The sequence below is a fragment of the Mustela lutreola genome, chromosome 9 (assembly GCF_030435805.1).
Source record: "Mustela lutreola isolate mMusLut2 chromosome 9, mMusLut2.pri, whole genome shotgun sequence".
NCBI lineage: Eukaryota > Metazoa > Chordata > Mammalia > Carnivora > Mustelidae > Mustela > Mustela lutreola.
Window position 1 is genome coordinate 138678172 of NC_081298.1, and position 18774 is coordinate 138696945.

Below are 18774 nucleotides of genomic sequence, written 5' to 3' on the forward strand. Positions count from 1 at the left end.
GAAGTTGAGCTGAAATCTCTCTGTGCCCAGAGCCCTGCCTCTTCCACGCAGACATGGCTCAGGCCCTGAAAGACCCCACTTCTGCTCACACCACACTCCTCCAAGTTCAGGCTCCACAAAAGCGATTTCCACTTCTAATTCCTGAACGTCTGCACACAAGAACAGTGTTAGACAGGACCATAGCCAATACTGAGCAGGAGCAATTGGAAAAGAAAGAATTCCTGGAAATGAAGAGTCATAATTCTAAAAAATATTCAGATGGTTAGAAGAACGAGATAATGGGCTCAGCTGAGCACTGAATCAATAATATAGATGAGAAAACCAAGAAAATCTTCAAACAGGGGCAGAAAGGCAAAGAAAACAGAACTACCTGTGCCAGACATAAAGAACAGACACTAGTCGGATTTGTGTAGAATTGATCCTCACATTTTTCTAAAGATTTTGTTTATTTAGTTCAGACAGGGAGATAGAGGAGGAGTAGAGGGCAGAGGCAGGGGACAGGGTGAAGCTGACTTGTCGCTGAGAAGGGAGCCCAACACAAGGCTTGAACCCAAGACTCTGGGTTCATGACCTCAACCAAAGGCAGGTGCTTAACCAACTAAGCCACCCGGGGGCCCCTGACCCTTACCTTCTAATAAGAATCTTTGAAGAACAACAACGATAACAAAAAAGCGGAAATGCAGGAGAAAACACAAGGCAATAATGGCAGTGAATTTCTCTGGGCTGAAGAACATCTTGAGTTTCTAAACTACAAGTCTACCAAGCGTTGCACAGGAAAAGCTTAAAAAGATGCATACTTTCTAGGTGAAGTGTCGTGTCCTGAAAGAACTTCAGAATTCCAACATTACAGAAACATCCTAAAAGCCTCAGCAGTGAAAAATCAAATGACCTGTAAAAGAAGAAAAAGCAGCTGTCTTTGGGCGAATCCACCCGGCAGGCGTCGTCCTGCCCAACCATCGATCTTGACTGAAACGCAGAAAGACACGGACTAGAGAGTTTACGGTCCGTATGTCTATTCTGAAAGATACGTGCAAGGATATGTCTCCAGCAAGACAAAAAAGGGACCCAAGAAAGAGGATGACATAGCAGGCAAGAAACAAAAAATTTTACTCCATTTCCAGAGATGCAACGTGAACAAAGATCATGGGACGACCGCTGGGTCGCAGACCTCGAGAGCAAATGGCACAAACCCAGTCAGGAACGTGGGAGGCTCTGGAAAGAATGCCTCCAGCAGGAAAAGCACATTCATCTTCAGCGAGTACTATGAGAAGGAACTGGACAATCCCAGTGATAACAAGAAGGCAAATCAACCATGACATTTTAAAAAACTTTGTCTGCCCCTTCACCTGTTGACATCAGATCCCATCTTCCTCTCCATGTCCGCGATGAAGATTCGTCACATAATCATGATGTCGAGAATGCTGGCTACTGGTTTCAATTTGTTCAGAACCAGTTGAAGGTCAAAGCACAGAGCTAATTACTCAGCACAGAGTACCCAGTTTAAAGCTTGGTGGTGTGCAAATGAGAGGCCTGGGGAGCCAGAGAGTGGGGGAAGGCAGAAGGAAATACGAGAACCTACTCTCACTTCTACATCGGGGGAGTCAGCAGATACTAAAGAAACTGCCGTGTGGAGAAGGAGAATTTTATTAGGTGAAGTGCTAAGGGTGACCACAGAAGAAGTAAAAAATTTAAAATGTGACTGAGAGAGATTGGGGTTGCTGGGAAGGGTTAGTTGCAGAAATAAGCTAACGTGCCTCATTTCCTTGTGAGGGACAAATCCTTTTGTTCATTTGCTGCATGTTTATTAAACACTTACTATGTGCTTGGCCCTGTGCTGTGTTCTGGGAGTTTGGAGGTAAGCAAACACCGAACCCCTGTCCTCAAAGAGCTGGCACTCTAGTGAGGAAGACAGATGTTAATTGTAGGAATAAAAATCACACAAGTAAAGGTAAAATTGCAAATGTGGTAAAGGTACCAAGAGAGGCATGTGGTGCCATAAGAGTATAGCTTGGAGGCATGTGATCTAGAAAGACGCTACTATCAGGCTGCAACGGGGGGACATTGAAAAACTAAGTAAGCAAGCAGAGGAGAGAAAGCAGAGGGAGCAAGCAACATGTGCAAAGGCCCTGTGGCAGGAGGAATTGAAAGACTGAAAGAGGACCAAGATCCTAGATGATGCAGCAAAAGAAAGAGCAGGTAGTAGAGGTGGAGGCTGGAAGGTAGGCAGGTAGAGGATGCACAGCTCCGTGGACCAGGGGAAGAGTTTGGGTCTAAAAATGTTGCGATCATTACCATGTTCTATTCCAAAGAATTGAATAAGGCAGAAGGTTTTCTAGCTCACTTGAATGTAGGCCTGATATCAGCTTTCTCAGGGAAAAAGATGACACAAAACAAGAAAACTGACAGCCAACCTCACTTGTCAATATGAAGTTAATGGTCTTAAATTAAATGTAAACAAGAGAAATCTGGCTGTAAACTTAAGATAAAATGCCTCATGACCATATAGATTTTATTCCAAGAATGCCAGGGTGTGTAACCATTAGGAAATCATTTAATTATTACATTTCCATGTTAATACACTAAAGAAATATAAAATATACAAAAGCATCTCATCTCAGTAGATCTGAAGAGGCATTCCATGAAATTTAAAAAGTTTATTCTTAACTTTTAAACATTATTTGAAAAGCGAGGAGAAGAATGAAACTTTCTTAACTTGATCAAGGACATCAAGCAGTCAGACAGCAAACATCGCCAAGGGAAGGATGTCAGAACCCAACCCGTGCTAGAGATCCCCCACCGCACAGAAAGACAAGACAAAATAGGGCTTCAATTTAAAAGAAATGGAACTGCCCTTCTTCTGCAGATAATATAGCTTTTAAGACTTCTTTATAAATCAAGAGAAAGCAAGTGAAAATTCCTCAGAACTAATGAGAGTCCGGACAGTTGGTTAGTAAGCGGGGGCCCCGGACCCGCAGCATCAGCGGTGCTGGGAACTTGCTAGAAATGCAGGTGCCCAGGCCCAGCCCCAGACCTGCTGAGTCAGAACTCAGGCCAGGAAGGGGAGCAATAGGTCTTTTAACAAACCATCAAGGTGATTCTGACAGATGCCAGATGTTCGAGAACTGTCGTTTTAACGCACTGGAGTCCGAGAATAGAATCCCATTTAAAAACCGCATGTAAATCCACAGTTGAAAAAAAAGTTCTCTTCACAACACAACAGCTATCATGCCACCGACCTGCGTTCCCCAGGTTAGGGCTGTGTGTGGGGGTTTGAACAGCTTTATTGGGATATAATTTACAAACCGTCTAATTCACCCGCTTGAAGCATACAGTTCAGTGGTTTTTACTACCTTCCGCTAACACCACAGTGGATTCTAGACCATTTTCATCCCCCCCACACCAGATCAACCCTGAGCCTTCAGTGGTCACCCCCTATGCTTTCTTCTGCCCTCCAGCTCAGCCCCCCACGACCATTGGGCTACTTTCTGTCTCTACAGACTCGCTTCATGTAAATGCACTCACACACTCCATGGCCTTGGGTGCCTGGCTTCTCTCAAGTCACATCATGTTTTCGAGATTTTTCCGTGCCGTGTCATGTGTCAATACTTCATTCCTTTCGACGGCCAGGCAATACCCCACTGCATGGAGAGTCCGTATTTTGTTTATCCATCCAGGATGGTTTTCTTCCTTTTCTGGAAGAAGGAAAAGTCCCTGGGAGCCGTGGCTGGGGCTGAGTTTGGGCCCAGGCTCCGAATTATCTTGGACAAGTCACTCATCTCGTTGAGGGTCAGTTTCCCCATGGTGAAAAGGGGTGACTGCCCTGTCTGGGGACCCAGGCTGCCTCACAGGCCCTCCAGGGCGCCTGGAGTCGGGGAGCCTGAGGTGACTGTGGGCCGCGAGGCGTATCGAGATTTATAAGAAGCGGAACCACACCCAGTAGCATCTGAACGTGGGTGGAGAAGCCAGAGGCAGCTACTCAGAGCTTGTGGGGGGAGGCACCCTAAATCTGGAGCTAATATTTGCTGATGGCGATCCTCAAGGACTCCCACTGTCTGGTCTTCCCAGAGAACAATAAAAAATGCGTGATCCCTCAGGCCTGTCCAAGCCCAGGATGACAGGAAGATCTTAAACGAAAGTGCTAGGTCCTGCTGGCTTCATTCCAGCACCAGGCACCTGCCCTCTGGGACGATGAAGGTGCTGTGACATCCAAACCAATGAGGGGGGCATCTAGCTGGAGATGAGCTGGCAAGGGGGGGTAAGCCATTCCAGCCAGGCTCCTCGACTTAAGAGAACAGAGGGAAAGAGCCCAGGGCATTTACCAAAGTGGTTCTCAGCCTGGGTGACTGTGCCCCCAGGGGACATTTGACAATGTCTGGAGACATGTTTGGTTGTCACAACTGGGGGCGGGGAGCAGGGGGGTGCCAGGGGTAGAGGTTAGAGTTGCAGTTAAACATCCTACAATGTACAGGACAGCTCCCACAATCGATAATAATCTGTCCAAAGTGCAGAGAGTGCTGTCCTTGAGGAAGCCTGATCTCTACCTTCAGATGGCTGTGACCATGCCAAGGTCGGACAGAAGGGTAGTATAGATGACAGAGGCTGGGAACTGCTCTGAAGAGGCTGGATCTTCTCCCAGACTAACGGGGAGCCATAGGCGGTGTTAGGCAGAGGGGTGATACCTTTGCCCCTGTGTTTTGGATGCATGTTTTGGGCCTTGGAATGGAGAATGGACAGTGTCTTCTGATGCTACCAAACCGGCAAGAAATTGGACCTCTTTTGCTCGAGGCAGGACCTGGGGTAGCAGAGACCTGCTGATCAGAAGAGGTGTGTGCTCTTCTCCGGGACACATTCCCATCAGGCAGCTTGTGCACGCCCACAGACCGGGCACCCACAGGGCAGAGCCAAGGCCTGGAGCCACAGATGGGGGCTTCCCAAATCCACCCTGGCTCTGGGCACACGGGGGTCAAGCACAGCCCCCTGCTCAGAGCTGTGCAGCTCCCATCAAAGCAAAGCTGTTGACAAAACCCGTTTTTCTTTGCCTCACAGAGGTGTGGGGCGTAGCTGAGTGTCTCACGGGACCCCGTCTGAGGGGCACTGGCTCCCATCCTTCTCTGCTCCAAAACTGCCAGGTCCCCCCACAAAGCCTCAGCTCACCCACCTGCTCATTACCTCCCTCCACAGACACCTGCGTCCTTGGCTGGGCTGGGCTGCTCTGGGCTTAGGGTTGGTCAGAAACGCATCTTCCTTAAATGCTTAGTAGCTTCCTGTCAGTTCCGTGATACGAGGAGCTAAGACACAACTCCTGTTCTGAAGGAGTTCACGGCCAGGAGGGGAGGCATGCTGGCAGTGACAAAATGAGGCCGGTGCTCTGATAAAGGGAGGCCAAGGAACTCAGAGATGAACAGCACACCTAGACTGTGCTGTCAGGAAGGGCTTCTTGGAGGAAGTGACCCAGAGGATGTGCCTTGGAAGATGAGCAGGAGGTAATCAGGCAGAGATGGGGCAGTGTGTTCTCTTGTGTCCCCACAGAAGGGGAGGGAGCATTAGAGACTGCCCAGAGGTGAGGGGAAAGGGGGGTGGGGGGATGGTCAGTGGGCCACGATTCCAGGGTAATGGGCGACCACGGCCATCTCTGCTCAGCATCCTCTTGTCCTTCTTGCTGCAACCCCTCTCCACCAGGGATTGTTTTAGGAACCCAGGCCCAGGCTAGCCCAGGCAGAGCCATCCCCCAATCACAGGGATGACCCAGTTCTGGCCGGTAAGAGGCAACGGGGGTGTTTCTTAGGGACAAATTTGAGGCTAAGATTCATACTAGCAGAGAAGAGCTGGAAGTTGCTGAAAGAGATCAGAAGGGGCACCCCACTCCCTTGACACCCCCACAGTGACAGTCCCCTGACCATGTCCTAGGAAGCCTGGGACTCGGGACCATGAGGCCCGGGGGCTAGGAAGAGCTGGTGCTTTGTCACCTAACGTAATGGTCTTAGTGGCCCACATAGACTCGGCGTGGAAAAGCGAACCGGGGTCCCACCTCAGGCTGCAGGTGGCCACTGGACCGAGGCAGGCACAGGAGGGACCCCTGCAGCCTTGGAGGACCACAATCACAGGAGAGTTTCTAGGGGCAGACTAGGGACAGTGGGGGACGGTGGGCTGAGGACATTTCCCCCAAGCATGAAGCACAGAACCTGGCAGGCTCCCAAGTAGCTGCCTGACCAGTGGCAAACAAAGCGTCCTACAGGCCTGCGACAGCTCAGCTGCCCCCACCCAGCGCACACGAGAGCTTCTTACCGCCATCGCCTGCTCTCTCTCCGATACTGGGTACTTTGGGGGTGAGGGCAATCGAGGACTTATCTCTGGCCACACGTCACCAAACTAGACCTGCAGGGCGTGGAGGCATTTCACGAAGGCCTGGTGGGCCCAGGCTGGGAGGTTGTGCCTTTGGGTGCCTGGCTCTAAGAGGGGGCTGTGGGTCATGCATACGGCCCGGACTACTCCAGCCCCATCACAGTACCCGCTCCTGTGTCAGTGAGGGTTGTGTTAACCCAGGCCTCAGCAAACGAGCTTCTGTGACCACAAGAATGGATCCAACAGTGGATGGCCACTGAAAAGAGGATAAGGAGGTATCTGCTGGGAGCTTCTGGGAATGTGTTCCTTATTCTGGCTGTCTCTTCCTCTAGAGCAGATTGCTGCTGCAGCCATCCTGCTATCAGAGGCTCGTGCCCACACTTGAAGGAGGCAGAGCAGGGAGAACTTCAGGGGAAGGAAGCCAGGCCCCTGGATCAAGCCAAGCCTGAAGCCCGCCTGCCCTTAACCTAAAGCACAACCCTATTGTTTAAGTCGGCATGATTCAGGTTTCCTGGTCACTTGTAGCCCAGAGCATCCCACTGGCTGGCCTGTGAACCAGAGAGGGGACGGAGAGGGGCAGGCCATACTGCCTCATCCTAGAGGCCTCAAAGGAATGACAAGGAATTTGGACCTCACCTCAAGGGCTGGGTTTGGTGGTGGGAGGAGGGGGAAGGAGGAGGTTAAGCAAGGTGACAACTCGAGGAATCAGCAGTTTTGACAAATCACTTTGTTGCACCGAGAATGGATTTCAGGGCCAAGACTGGGAGCGGGGAACAAGCAAGTGCAGCTGGGGCCCGCTGGCTGCCCCTCCCCCAGCCCCACCGGACCCCTGAGGTGCTGTTTCCTCAGGGGGGCGGGGGAGTTGCTGGCTTCAGGAAGTGAGGGTAGCGGGGGCTTCACCCTGTATTCTGTATGTGGCCTCAGAACATTCTCTGGGAAGAATGTGGCTTCGCAGCCAGACCCGCAGCTCCAGAGCACCCGAAGTGGAGAGGGGCGTGGGTGTAGGGCTTCACCTGCCCGTCTCCCACGTGGGACTCCACCTCCCACAGGCTCCCTGCACGGAGCAAGTGTCCCCACATTGACGTGAGGCTGCCCCCTCGGAGCGGCAGAACCAGTGTGGCCTGTGGGCTGGGCTGTGGCACGCGCGTCACCCACCAGCCCCCGTGTGTGGGGCAGGTTGGGGGCCGCTCCCTCCCTCGGCTGGGCAGGGGGCCGGGCCCAAGAAAGGCCTTGGAGGAGTCGTCCCTACTGGGCTGTCGCTCACGCAACTCCCATGTTAGGGCTTCCTGACCGAAACACCTTCTGGCTTCTTCACCGAGGACCCAACTGAGTGCTTGCTCATTCGGTGTAAACGCTTAGTCCTCTTCTGTGCCTGGCAGGGGCCATGCCGAGCAAGGCCAGAGAGCCAAGATGCTGCGATATTGTGATTTTTTTTTTTAATAAGAAATATATCTATTTGGTCTTCGTCCCCATTTCCAGCAGAGCTCCTAAAACCCTTGGAGTTTCCTAAGTGATGAGAGCAGTAAAGCTTCTTTTGTTACGGTTTAGAGGGCACTTCTGGACCTCACTAAGGACAGGGCGGGTGGCTAGTGGAGCCAACCACATGATCAGAGGCTAGAACATTCAGTCCCACCCCCGGGGAGAGGAGGCGGGCCCCAAGCTGATTTCACACACCAAAGGCCGTGAGTTAATCAATCGGAAGCTTCCATCAAAACCCCCAAAGACAGGGTTCTGAGAGCTTTCACGTTGGTGAACACGTGGAGATTTGGGGAAAGTGAGAGGCTCAGAGAGGACCTAGGAGCTCCGCACCCTTAGCCAGGACACCCTCCCCCACCCCCGCAGCATCTCTTCCACCTGGCCGGTCCTGAATTCTGTCCTTTTGAAATACACCTCTAACCTAATAAGTAAAGTGTTTCTCTGATTTCTGTGAGGCTCTGTAGCAAATTAATCAGCCCAAGGCTGGGGCGGTGGGAGACTCTGATTTATAGCCGGCGGGTTGGAGGCCGGTGATGAGCTGGACTTGTGACTGACACCCTGAGTGCATGGAGGCCGCTGGACCTTTCTGCCAACCAGTCCCTGGTGCGGGTGGTCTTGTAGGACCGAGCCTTTAACCTGTGGAATCTGGTGCTGTCTCCGGGCACATAGTGTCAGAGTTGTGTTACAGTGTAGAAAGCCCGCTGGCTCCCCAGGGAATTGTCAGGTTGGGGACCCCCCTCTCCCCGACACCAGAAACTGATGCTCTGTCCCCACTGCCAAGAGACAAGACAGGTCCCTGTGGAATCTAAGGCAGAGAAGGTCAGGGCATGATCTTGATCCTCAGATCGAGCCCCACGTCAGGCTCCCTACTCAGCGGGAGTCTGCTTCTCCTTCCTCTTCCTGCTGCTCCCCCGATCACGCATGCGCACCCTCTCCAATAAATAAATAAAGTAAAATAAAAGAGAGAAGGTCTAGGTCGGGCCTGAAGTCTGGCCACCCATGGCAGCGTGCCACGCACAGAGCAGGTGACAATAAGTTCATCCCCTATTTTATCCCACAACCACTGGGTGCCAGGCACTGCTCCGGGTGCCAGGAGAAAGACCTGTGACCCAGATACAAACCTGCCCCCGGGGGCTCATAGCACAGGTCACCCAGTGTCCCACAAGCAGCAGCACCAAGGAAAGGCAGTGTGAGGTGCAGACAGTCGGGGTCTCTGTCCCGCCGGGGAGGGCGGGGTTCAGTCCCGGCCCAGTCACCCCACCATCGTTCGTGGGAAATTAGACAAGGAGCTTAAGCTTTCCCAGCTGTGGTTTTCTGGAAAAGGTGCCACATGCTGGGCACGGAGTGGGTTATTGGGAGAGACGTGTCCCTGCCTGCCCACTCCCTGCTTGTGCTCTGGGCAGCCAGCTGAGGAGGACATCTGGGGTCCCCTGTCACCCATGTTCCATGCCTGTCTGGTCCAGGAGCAGGACATGGCCCGAGCTCCTGAGGATGGACAGTAAATCTGTCTGCAGTCCCCGCCTTTGTTGGCTGGGAACCACGTCTTGGGAAGGCAGAGAGCTAGAGCAGGAAGAAGGAACTTGGGGGGAACCAGGAGTCTTATTGTCTTCTTTTTGTTTAGGATGCAGGAGCTGAGGAATTTTTGCACATGAACACATAAATACACACACGTACACACACACATACACACATGTACACACACATGTGCACACACACACACACACTGCCTGGCACTTCCATCACGTGCTCTGAAGGTCTATGAGAAAGAGAAGCAGGTGGACCCCTCATTCTGGCTGTAAACATTCAAAGGTAAAGATGGGGACACCTGGGTGGCTCAGTCAGTTAAACATCGCCTTGGGCTCAGGTTGTGATCTCAGGGTCCCGGGATCGAGCCCTGAGTCAGGATTCCTGCTCAGCGGAGAGTCTGTTTCTCCCTCTCCCTCCACCGCTCCCCCTGCTTGTGCTCTTTTCACACTCTGTCAAATAAATAAATAAAATCTTAAAAATAATAATAAAATTAAAAATAAAATGTGAAGATGTGTCAACAAAAGTTTGAAATTAACTGTCGGCCCAGTGTCTTTAGACGGTAAGCCCTGGGCTCTACCCAAGTGTCCAGAGCCACGCCACGTGTATGTGATGGGCAGATCCGGGCCACTTCTCAGTCGAATTCCTAAAACCTCAGTTTTGGGGCACCTGGGTGGCTCAGTCAGTGAAATGTCCGACTCTTGGTTTCAGTTAATGTCATGATCCCTCAGTTATGGGATCGAGCCCCACATCAGGCTCTGTGTTCGGTGCGGAGTCTGCTTCAGATTCTCTCTACCTCTCCCTCTCACTCGCTCTCTCTCTCTCTCAAATAAATAAATAAAATCTTTTTAAATAGATAAATGAGTAAAACCTCACTTTTGATGCTTGGCCCAAACCCGTAGCCAGGAGTGGATGGGGAGCGGACAGAGAGGGGAGGTGCGCATGGAGACGGGAATAGGGGGTCTGTCTCTGGTGACGTTAGGCAGCCACGTGAGCCACCCCCCACCCCGATTGACTCAGGAGCCTCTCCAGCATGGCTGCTGCCCCTCTCTGGGTCACGTAGGCAGCGGCGTCAGCTGGGAGCAGGGGAGAGGGTCTTTCAGCCTGGTCTGGTCGTAGGGGTAGAGCTCTTGACAGTGGAAAGCTGCAAGGGCCACGGGGGCGGCAGGAGTCCCCCTGCTCGAAGGACAGAGTACAGGAGCGCCAGTGTTTGGGATTGGAAAACCTCCGGCTCTGCTGCAATGGTGGGGGGAGGCAGGGGGTGGGGGCAGTGGGAGATGAAGCTGGAGAGATACTCTGGAGCCTGCCCTGAAGGGCCTTGAGTGCTGTGACTAGTCTGGGGCAGGGGAGAGAGAGGGAGGGCTCTGTTCCCACGTCCCATACCCACTCAGGTGCTAGAGGCGGCCCGTGCTCCTGGAGGCTCCGGCCCACCTGTGAGCCAGCCGGGCCTCCCCAAAGGCCTCCACTCCAAGGCCAGGTCAGCCCCCCTCCTCCAAATCCAGCGGGGAGCCAGACAAGTCCAGGATGGCAGGGACAAAGCCCCAGGCCTCAAAGCCCGGTTCCTGGCCGCTTAGCCAACAGGTGCGCCCGCAGAGACTGGCCTGCGCATTCCCATCTGCACCTTCCCCAGGAGCTGGGCTGTCACGGCTCCCGGCCTCCCCGCCAAGCTCTTGTCAACAGGCATCAGGCTTGTGTTTGGGGAGAAGCCACGTGGCTGCTGCCAGGAGCCCACTGAGGGCTGCTCTTTCCCTCGCCGCAAGCCTGAGAGAAGAGCAGGCGGCGGTGGGGAGATGCCGCTCTGCAGGGTGGCAGGTGCCCCGCCGGAGCGGGCTCCCACACGAACCTCCCCTCAGCGGCGTGACCACACGGGTGTCATCCACAACAGGACCGGCCACTCCTTCCAGGCCGGTTGTCGACAGAGAGAAACAAAATCACGACGATGGCCGCCCTGGCTCCGAGTCCGGCTGGCTGACGGTGGCAGCGCCAGGAACGGGGAATTGACGGAGCACAGCCCCCTAATCTTTGTTTCTCTTTCTTTCCCTTTTGGAAGCCCACAGGCTGCGACAGTGGAGAAAAGCCTTTGGGGGGGAGGGTGCTTCCAGCTCAGATCAGGGGTACAGCGGAAACCCGCTTACAGATCTGCCACCGAATATGTCCTCATGAACGCGGTGCATGGAGACGTCTGGTCTCCGGTGGGAAGGTGGGGGGCCTCTCTGGAAACACCTGCCCCTTGTTTCCCAGGAGATGTCCCAAAGCAATTGGGGAGACCTCTTGTCCTCCTCCTGCTGGGCGGCGGGGTGGGGAGTGGGGGAAGGCTAGAAGGCTGGCTGGGGCTGAGGAGGAGCGGGCAGTCCCTCCCCTGCCTGGGCCAAGGACAGGCAAGGGCCCCCCCTGTGCCCCAGGCATTCCCCTCCCGGGCCCATCCCCCACAGGAACTCCCCTTTCAATCCAGCAATCTGCACCCAGTCCCGAAACCCCAGGCGACTATCTCACCCGCCTGTCCGGGGTTCTCAGGAAGTGTGTGTGAAAGAATTTCAGGTCTTGCCACTTTCACAGATTTCCACCCACCCCCCATTTCCTGGGTATTTTGTTTCATTGTTTTCCGTGGTACCTCCCAGCCCCAGATGGCAAGTTTTATACTCCAGACACCTCCTACCCTCGCCAGCACGGATCCTGAACTGTGCACGGCCCGAGCATCTGGTCCAAAGCGGCTTGCTCAAGGAAATGTGTTTTCCTTCTCAATCTTTCCTTAAAAAAACACCACCACCAGACCCAGTCCATCTGGAATGATGGCTTTCCAAGAGATCAGATGACAGCATCTTGCACCATTAGGAAGCTCAGGGGCACACACTGGGGCGGGGGCGGGCGGTGACCTGGGTTCTGATGGAGACTGGAGAGCAGCACCGTGGCCAGGCGTGGGTAACGGCGGGAGGCAGGCCATGGGCACGGCTTCTCCCTCGCCACCGAGGAGTGGCACACAGCCACCAGCCTGTTCCCTTATCTGTAAAACTAAGCATAATTAATTCACTGCATGATTTGGTTTTACACACACGCACACACACACGCACACACACACGGACTTGCACTCACAATTCTGCTTTCAAAAATGGCACAGTGCTCCCAAGGTGGTGAGAATAAGGGGGCCCCTCAATCCAGCTGTGGACTGCAGGCCTTTAATGAGCACCCCCCCCGCCCCCCACCTCACTTGACTGCACGGGATTTGGCAACACATTTTCCCATCAGTTCATTGGAGAAGAGCTGGACCAGATGATGCCTATTTTCCTTTTAACTCGGATGTGCTGCGATTCTGTGAAACCTATCTTTCTTTCCTCCTCGCTCAGAATCTAACGAGTCCCAAGAAGTTTGCCAGAATCACCAAAGTCAGAGAAAAGGCTGTTTAGACTCTGGTCCCAGGAGAGGGGAGATTCGGTGACACCATAGAGGGGAGGTCAGGAAGGGAGGGAGGGATTGGCTTGCAGAGGAGGAATCCGGGATTGCCGAGATCCCGATATAGGAAGCCAGAACTTGGGGATTCTCAGAAAGAAAGGAAGGAGGGCCTCTGTGACCCACTACCCAACCAGGGACACTGAGAGGGACCCAAATCCCAACTCCTCGGAAGTGAGCCGCCCCTACCCTGCTGCTGGGTCTTTGCTCATGATGTTCCTGGGGTGTGCACAGCCCTTTCTGCTTCCAGGAGAGCTCCTACTCATTCTACAAGGCCTAAGAGATCTCATTTCCCACACCCGGGTTGGCACACTGTCACTGTGAAGGGCCAGATAAGAAATATTTTGGGCTCTGAGGACCATGTGATCTGCTTCACAACCACTCACCCCCGCCCTTGCAGCAGAGAACAGCCAGAGACCATCTGAGAAATGGGCGTGGCTCTGTCCCACTAAGACTTGATTTGAATTGCAGATAATTTTCACATGTCACAAAATATTATGATTTCTCTGATTGTTTTCTTAACCATTTTAAAGCGTAAAAAGCCTTCTTAGCTCGCCGACAGCGCAAACGGCAGACTACATTTGGGCCCCCGGCCACAGCTTGCCAGCTCCTGTTCTAGCCTCTTGATCCTCTCCCAAGTGTGGCTTCTGGACCAGCCCCAGCGTTCCTGGAAGGTAGTGGCTGTACCTGGAAGTTTGTTGGAAATGCAGCATTTCAGGGTCCCAGGCAGATCTACTGATTAAGGGGCGCCTGGGTGGCTCAGTGGGTTAAAGCCTCTGCCTTCAGCTCAGGTCATGATCCCAGGGTCCTGGGATCGAGCCCCACATCGGGCTCTCTGCTCTGCAGGGAGCCTGCTTCCTCCTCTCTCTCTCTGCCTGCCGCTCTGCCTACTTGTGATCTCTGTCTGTCAAATAAATAAATAAAATCTTTAAAAAAAAAAAAAAGATCTACTGATTAAAATATTAGCATTTTAGCAAGAGCACCAGATGACTCGTGTGCACTTGAAAATTTTTTAAAATTCTGAGGGGTGCCTGAGTATCACCCTAGGATTCTCATGTAACGGCTGCAGGTGCCGGTTGCCCACCAGGATCTTGCACAGTTCCCAGGAGGTTCTAAAGTGCCCTGGAAAGATTCTCCAGGGAGAGAGGGCTCCCCCACCCCACCTGGCTCTCACAGCCACCTGGTCACCCCTCCACAGCCAGCCTGTCCCACTCGGAGCTCCTCTGACACTGCGACACCGTCTAACCCTAATTCGTGAAGGTTCTCAGACAAATCACTCAACCTCTCTGCACACAGTCTCCTCCTTCCAGTAGATGAGCTGGACTGCGAGATGCTTCTGCAGCTCTAAAACACTCTCTCCTAACCCCCAGGTGAACCAAAGGGAAGGCGCCTCCTGATCTGGGGTCCTCCTAGCTTCTCCCCAACCAGGAACCCCCCCCACTTAGGCTTCAGAGCCCCCCCCCCCGAACCAAGGCCCACATAGACTAAGCAACAACCCCCTCCTCCGCCCCCTCCACCCCCACTGAGTCCCACAGCCCCAGCCCCACCTCCTTCCTCCACCTCCCTTTGTCACCTGACCCAGTATTTCCCTGATGAAACTCGGGGGGAGAGGCACACAATATTGCCTCAGGGCCTTGCTCCCCATGGGGAAAGCCTGACTCTCTCCAGGCCTCCCTTCCAAGTCCCCTTACCACAGGGCAGCCTCCCACCCCCTAGAGCCCTCAACATAACACACCTTAGGCTTTGAAATCCCAGAGAAACCATCCCCCTGGATGCATGTAGGAAAACCAGGACCCAGGGAAGAGGAGAGACTGGGGGGAGTCCCCACCCTACTTCCCCACCATGGCTCTTCTCTGGGCATCAGCTGCCTCAGCCAGGGAAGGAAGAACAGAGGGCCAGGGCTCCTGGAAGATAGATAGATAGTCAGGGAGAAGGGCCTGCCGGGACCAGCTCTGTGCCAAGGGGACAGCCTTTGACCACAAACAGCACGGCAGGGGCCCTGGCCCCTCCCCCTTGCCGCTGCACAAGCTCAGCCCAGACCCTGGAGGCCAGAGTGGACAGCTGTGGGCCTCGCCTCCCTCTCAGCACACAGACAGAGATGGCGGCCATTTACTGAGCAGCTACTACGTGCCAGGCACTGTGTTAAGCACCATGGTTATCTGGGATAATTCTAATAACCCCCTTTAATGTGACCACAGTGAGGATCAGAGAGGCCTGAGACCACACATCTACGAGGGAGTGGTGGGGGAAGAAAAGTGCCAGAGAGAAAAATGTCAGAGAAAAGTATTTTAGCCGGAGGACATCTCAGAGATATCTTCCTCATTCCCTGGGCTGCAAACCCAGGGAATTGTCTCTCTTCCTCGGGGGTTCCCAGACCATCCTGGAAGCGGGCCACCCGAACATACTCAGGTTTGTCCTTTCAGCGGATACAGCAGAGGTCCTGGTTCTAGAAGGAAGGATGGGCTGGAGGACAGGCACTTCCGCCCTGAGCAAGCTCAGCTCTTCTCCTGTCTAGAGATCCTCCCTCCCTTGCAGGCCCAAGCACGCCTCTGTCCCAAGGCCACCTCAAAACAGAGAGAAAGGACGGGCTTCGGGATCTTCTTCACACCTGGGACTGAATCCCCCTGCTCTGTGTGGTCCTGGGCCTCAGTTTCTTCATCTGTCAAATGGGAATACCTATCTGGCAGGGTTGCTGGAAGGAATGGAAACAAGCTGTGAGAAGGGCCTCCCACAGGTGATACAGAAGTGGTGTCCCTGCCACTTGCTGTTTCTAGCTCGGTGAACTCTTCCCCTCCCAGGAGCAAGCTTTTCCTCAGAAGGAAACAGAATGAAGGAGTCGCCAGCACAGAGCCTCCTGGAATGCGGCAAGGCTCCTTGGCGCTGACCCTGTGTGTGAACCGTTCTGTAATAAGCTATCAACTAAAAATAGCCCCCCCTCCCCCGGGCTGCACACCTACTTCCCTCTGGGTGCTGGGTGCACCTGCACCACATCTGAGAGCTGGGGTCGAGGTGGGGGACAGCCAGCCTGGGACAGAACCTCCAACGCAGGGGGGTGCACAGAGCAGGAGGCTTTATTGAAGGAGATACAGAACCAGCCATCAGCCAGACCATGGCCTCCGACACCCCACACTGCCCGGGACTCCTGGACACCCATCTTACCCCACAGGCTCCTGACAACCAGCAACCTAAAGGGGGTCTTACCCAGCCTCACCAGAGGTGCCCGAGGGGGCCTTCAGAGTTCTGTTCAGGAGACAAGTGAGGGGACAAAGGACAGCCCCTCCCAGGAAGTCACTGGCAGGCCCGTCACACCCGTCCCTCCGTCCACTGGCCAAGTCTGTGCCCGGAAGACCCTGGTCACTTGCAACTCTGCAGCCGGGTCCTATGGTGCTTCTCCTCGGTCAGGAGAGGGATGAAGGTGTCGCTGTGGGAGATCTTCAGCCGGCTGCTCCAGCTCGGCCCCTCCTCCCCGGCGGGCTCCGGCGGCAGGCTGTCCAGGTCACTGCGGGAGCACCCCACTTTGCCCTCGCCCGCACCGCTGGAGTTGAGCTCCATTAGCTCCAGCTCGTGCTTGGCGGCTGTCTCCAGGACCCGCTGCTTGTTGTAGTACCTGACGAAGTTGTTGATGATGGGGTGGATGGGCAGGGCGATGGCTATGACCCCACACAAGAAGCTGATGGCCGCATTGAGCTTGCCCAGAGTGGTCTTGGGGTAGATGTCACCGTAGCCCACGGTGGTCATGGTGATGATGGCCCACCAGAAGGACTGGGGGATGCTCTTGAACAGGGTCTCAGGGTGGCTCTGCTCCATGGTGTAGCCCAGGGCCGAGAAGACAAAGATGCCCACGGCCAGATACATGAGCAGCAGCCCCAGCTCCTTGAAGCTGCGCTTGAGCGCGTAGGTGAGGGTCTGCAGGCCGGACGAATGGCGCGCCAGCTTGAAGATGCGCGCGATGCGCATGATCCGCAGGGCCTGGACCGCCTGCTGCACGTTGGTCAGCTCCATCATGCGCGCGCCCAGGTGCGTGAGCGTGAGGCTCACGTAGAAGGGCAGGATGGCCAGCACGTCCACGATGTTCATGAAGGACAGCGCGAAGTGCAGCTTGTTGGGCGAGGAGAAGAGGCGCAGCAGGTACTCCAACGTGAACCAGCCGATGCACGCCGTCTCCACGTTCTCCAGCGTCGGGTGCTCCACGCGGTTGCCGTCGGCGTCCAGCACCTGCAGCTCGGGGATGGTGCCCATGCACATGACCACCGACGAGAGGAGGATGAGCAGGAAGGACAGCACGGCCACCACGCGCGCCGGGCACGACGACTCGGGCTTCTCCAGAAACTTCCACACGCACTTCTGGCAGCGCCGCCAGCGGCCCTCGGCCGAGTCCACACCCAGGTCGTCCAGGATGAGCTGCACGCGGCGCGCGATCTCCTCCAGCTCCTCGCGCTTCTCGCTCAGGTGGCTCTTGCAGCAGTCGTCCAGAAACTTGAGGTCCACCTTCCAGAAGTCCATCTCGTTCTTGAAGCAGATGGGGCAGATGCCCTTCTTCATGTGGACCTCGCCGAAGTAGTACACCTCGATGACACACTTGAAGGCGTCCGGGTCCCTGTCGAAGTAGAACTCGCGCTTCCCGGGGTCGTAGTCGTCGCACAGAGAGAAGATGGTGTCGTAGCCCCCCGCCAAGCAGCCCATGAGCTCGGCCAGCCGGGTCTCCGGGTACTGGCTCAGGAGGTCCCCGTACAGCACCTGCCGCACGCCCCCCACGTTGACGACGATCTCGATGTCGTCGCCGGCCCGGGAGTCCTGGCTGCCCGGCTCCGGGAGGCTGCGCTCCCCGGCCGCCTCCATCCTCCCGGCGAGCGCCCGCTCAGCCTCCTCGGCTCCGCGCCCCGCCGCCGCCGCCGCCGCCGCCGCCAGCCGGGGGTCCGGCGGGTCCCAGCCGCGCGCCGCCCTCGGGGAAGCCCGCCGGCGCCCGCCTGCCTGGAGGGGCGCTCAGAGCGGGCGGCAGGCGGCAGGGGCGCGCCGCGGGGGAGGCATGCACCCGGCGGCGGCGGCGGGGCTCCGGGGCATGCGGGCGCCGGGGCGCGCGGGCGGGGGGCGGCGGGGCTCTGGCTGCCGCCGGCCTCGCCCCGGGCACTCACCCGGCTCCCTGCGGCGGCGCGACCCGCCGCTTCGGCTCGGCTTCCTACGGGACCGGGGTCCCCTGGCGGGCGGCGGTCCTCCGCCCCGGGGCGCGCGGGCAGCGGCGGGCAGGTCCCGGAGCCGCGCGGGTCCCCGCGGGCGCCTCCCGCGCCGGCCGAGTCGCGGCGCGGCCGGACCCACGCAGTCCGCCGAGGTGTGCGGAGAGCGAACTTGGGCTGGCTTTGCCCGAGCCGTTTCTAAACACAATAGGAATTCCAGCCTGACGTCAAGAGCTTTTCCAACTGTACCCTCTTCTGGTGAAATTCTGCAAGGCACGCGCGGCAGCTGCGGGGAACGGGTTAACCCTTGGGCGGACCGGCCCAGCCGCCACCGCCGCCGCCGCCAGCAGCGCACGACCGCCCCCACCCACCCCTGGACGCAGAGGGTCACCGGGGGGCCAGGAGGCCAGGCTTTAAAGTGGCTGACGGCTCGGGTGGAAAGTTAGAGAAGACCGATGGGGAAGATGGGGAAGGAGCACGGCCGCCTGTTGCCGGGCGGGAATAAGGGCCCAAGAAAGCCCCTCCTCCGGAGACCCTCCAGCCTGCGTCCCTGGTCCCTCCTCGCCTCAGACCACCCCCGTCCCCCTCATCTGTCCTTGTCCTTGAAGGTTCCCTACGTCCCCTAACGCTGCTTGTCTGTGAGCGGCACCTTTTTGCCTTCACAGGGTAGGACGTCCAGTCCAGCCCCTGTAGGAGAGAAGGGACTTGCCCAAGGTCACACAGTGCAATGGAAGTAGAGCCCAGATGGGCCACCGCTTCATCCAGAGAGGTTCCTGCGGTCCTGGGGGATGGATCCACGCTGGGCTAACAGATTGAA

At 55.8% G+C, this 18774-nt stretch overlaps 1 protein-coding gene across 1 annotated transcript; it reads right to left on the minus strand.

The window, feature by feature from the left end:
* Positions 1 to 15839: 15839 nt before the first annotated feature.
* Positions 15840 to 17711, minus strand: KCNF1 (potassium voltage-gated channel modifier subfamily F member 1). The gene has a single exon (XM_059132634.1). It carries the CDS (start codon positions 17623 to 17625, stop codon positions 16141 to 16143), a length of 1485 nt encoding a protein of 494 aa, XP_058988617.1. The 5' UTR covers positions 17626 to 17711; the 3' UTR covers positions 15840 to 16140.
* Between the last annotated feature and the right edge of the window lie 1063 nt (positions 17712 to 18774).

Bases quoted from the DNA above. Each gene is read 5' to 3' on its own strand.
- KCNF1 (XM_059132634.1), bottom strand. From the start codon at position 17,625: ATGGAGGCGGCCGGGGAGCGCAGCCTCCCGGAGCCGGGCAGCCAGGAC.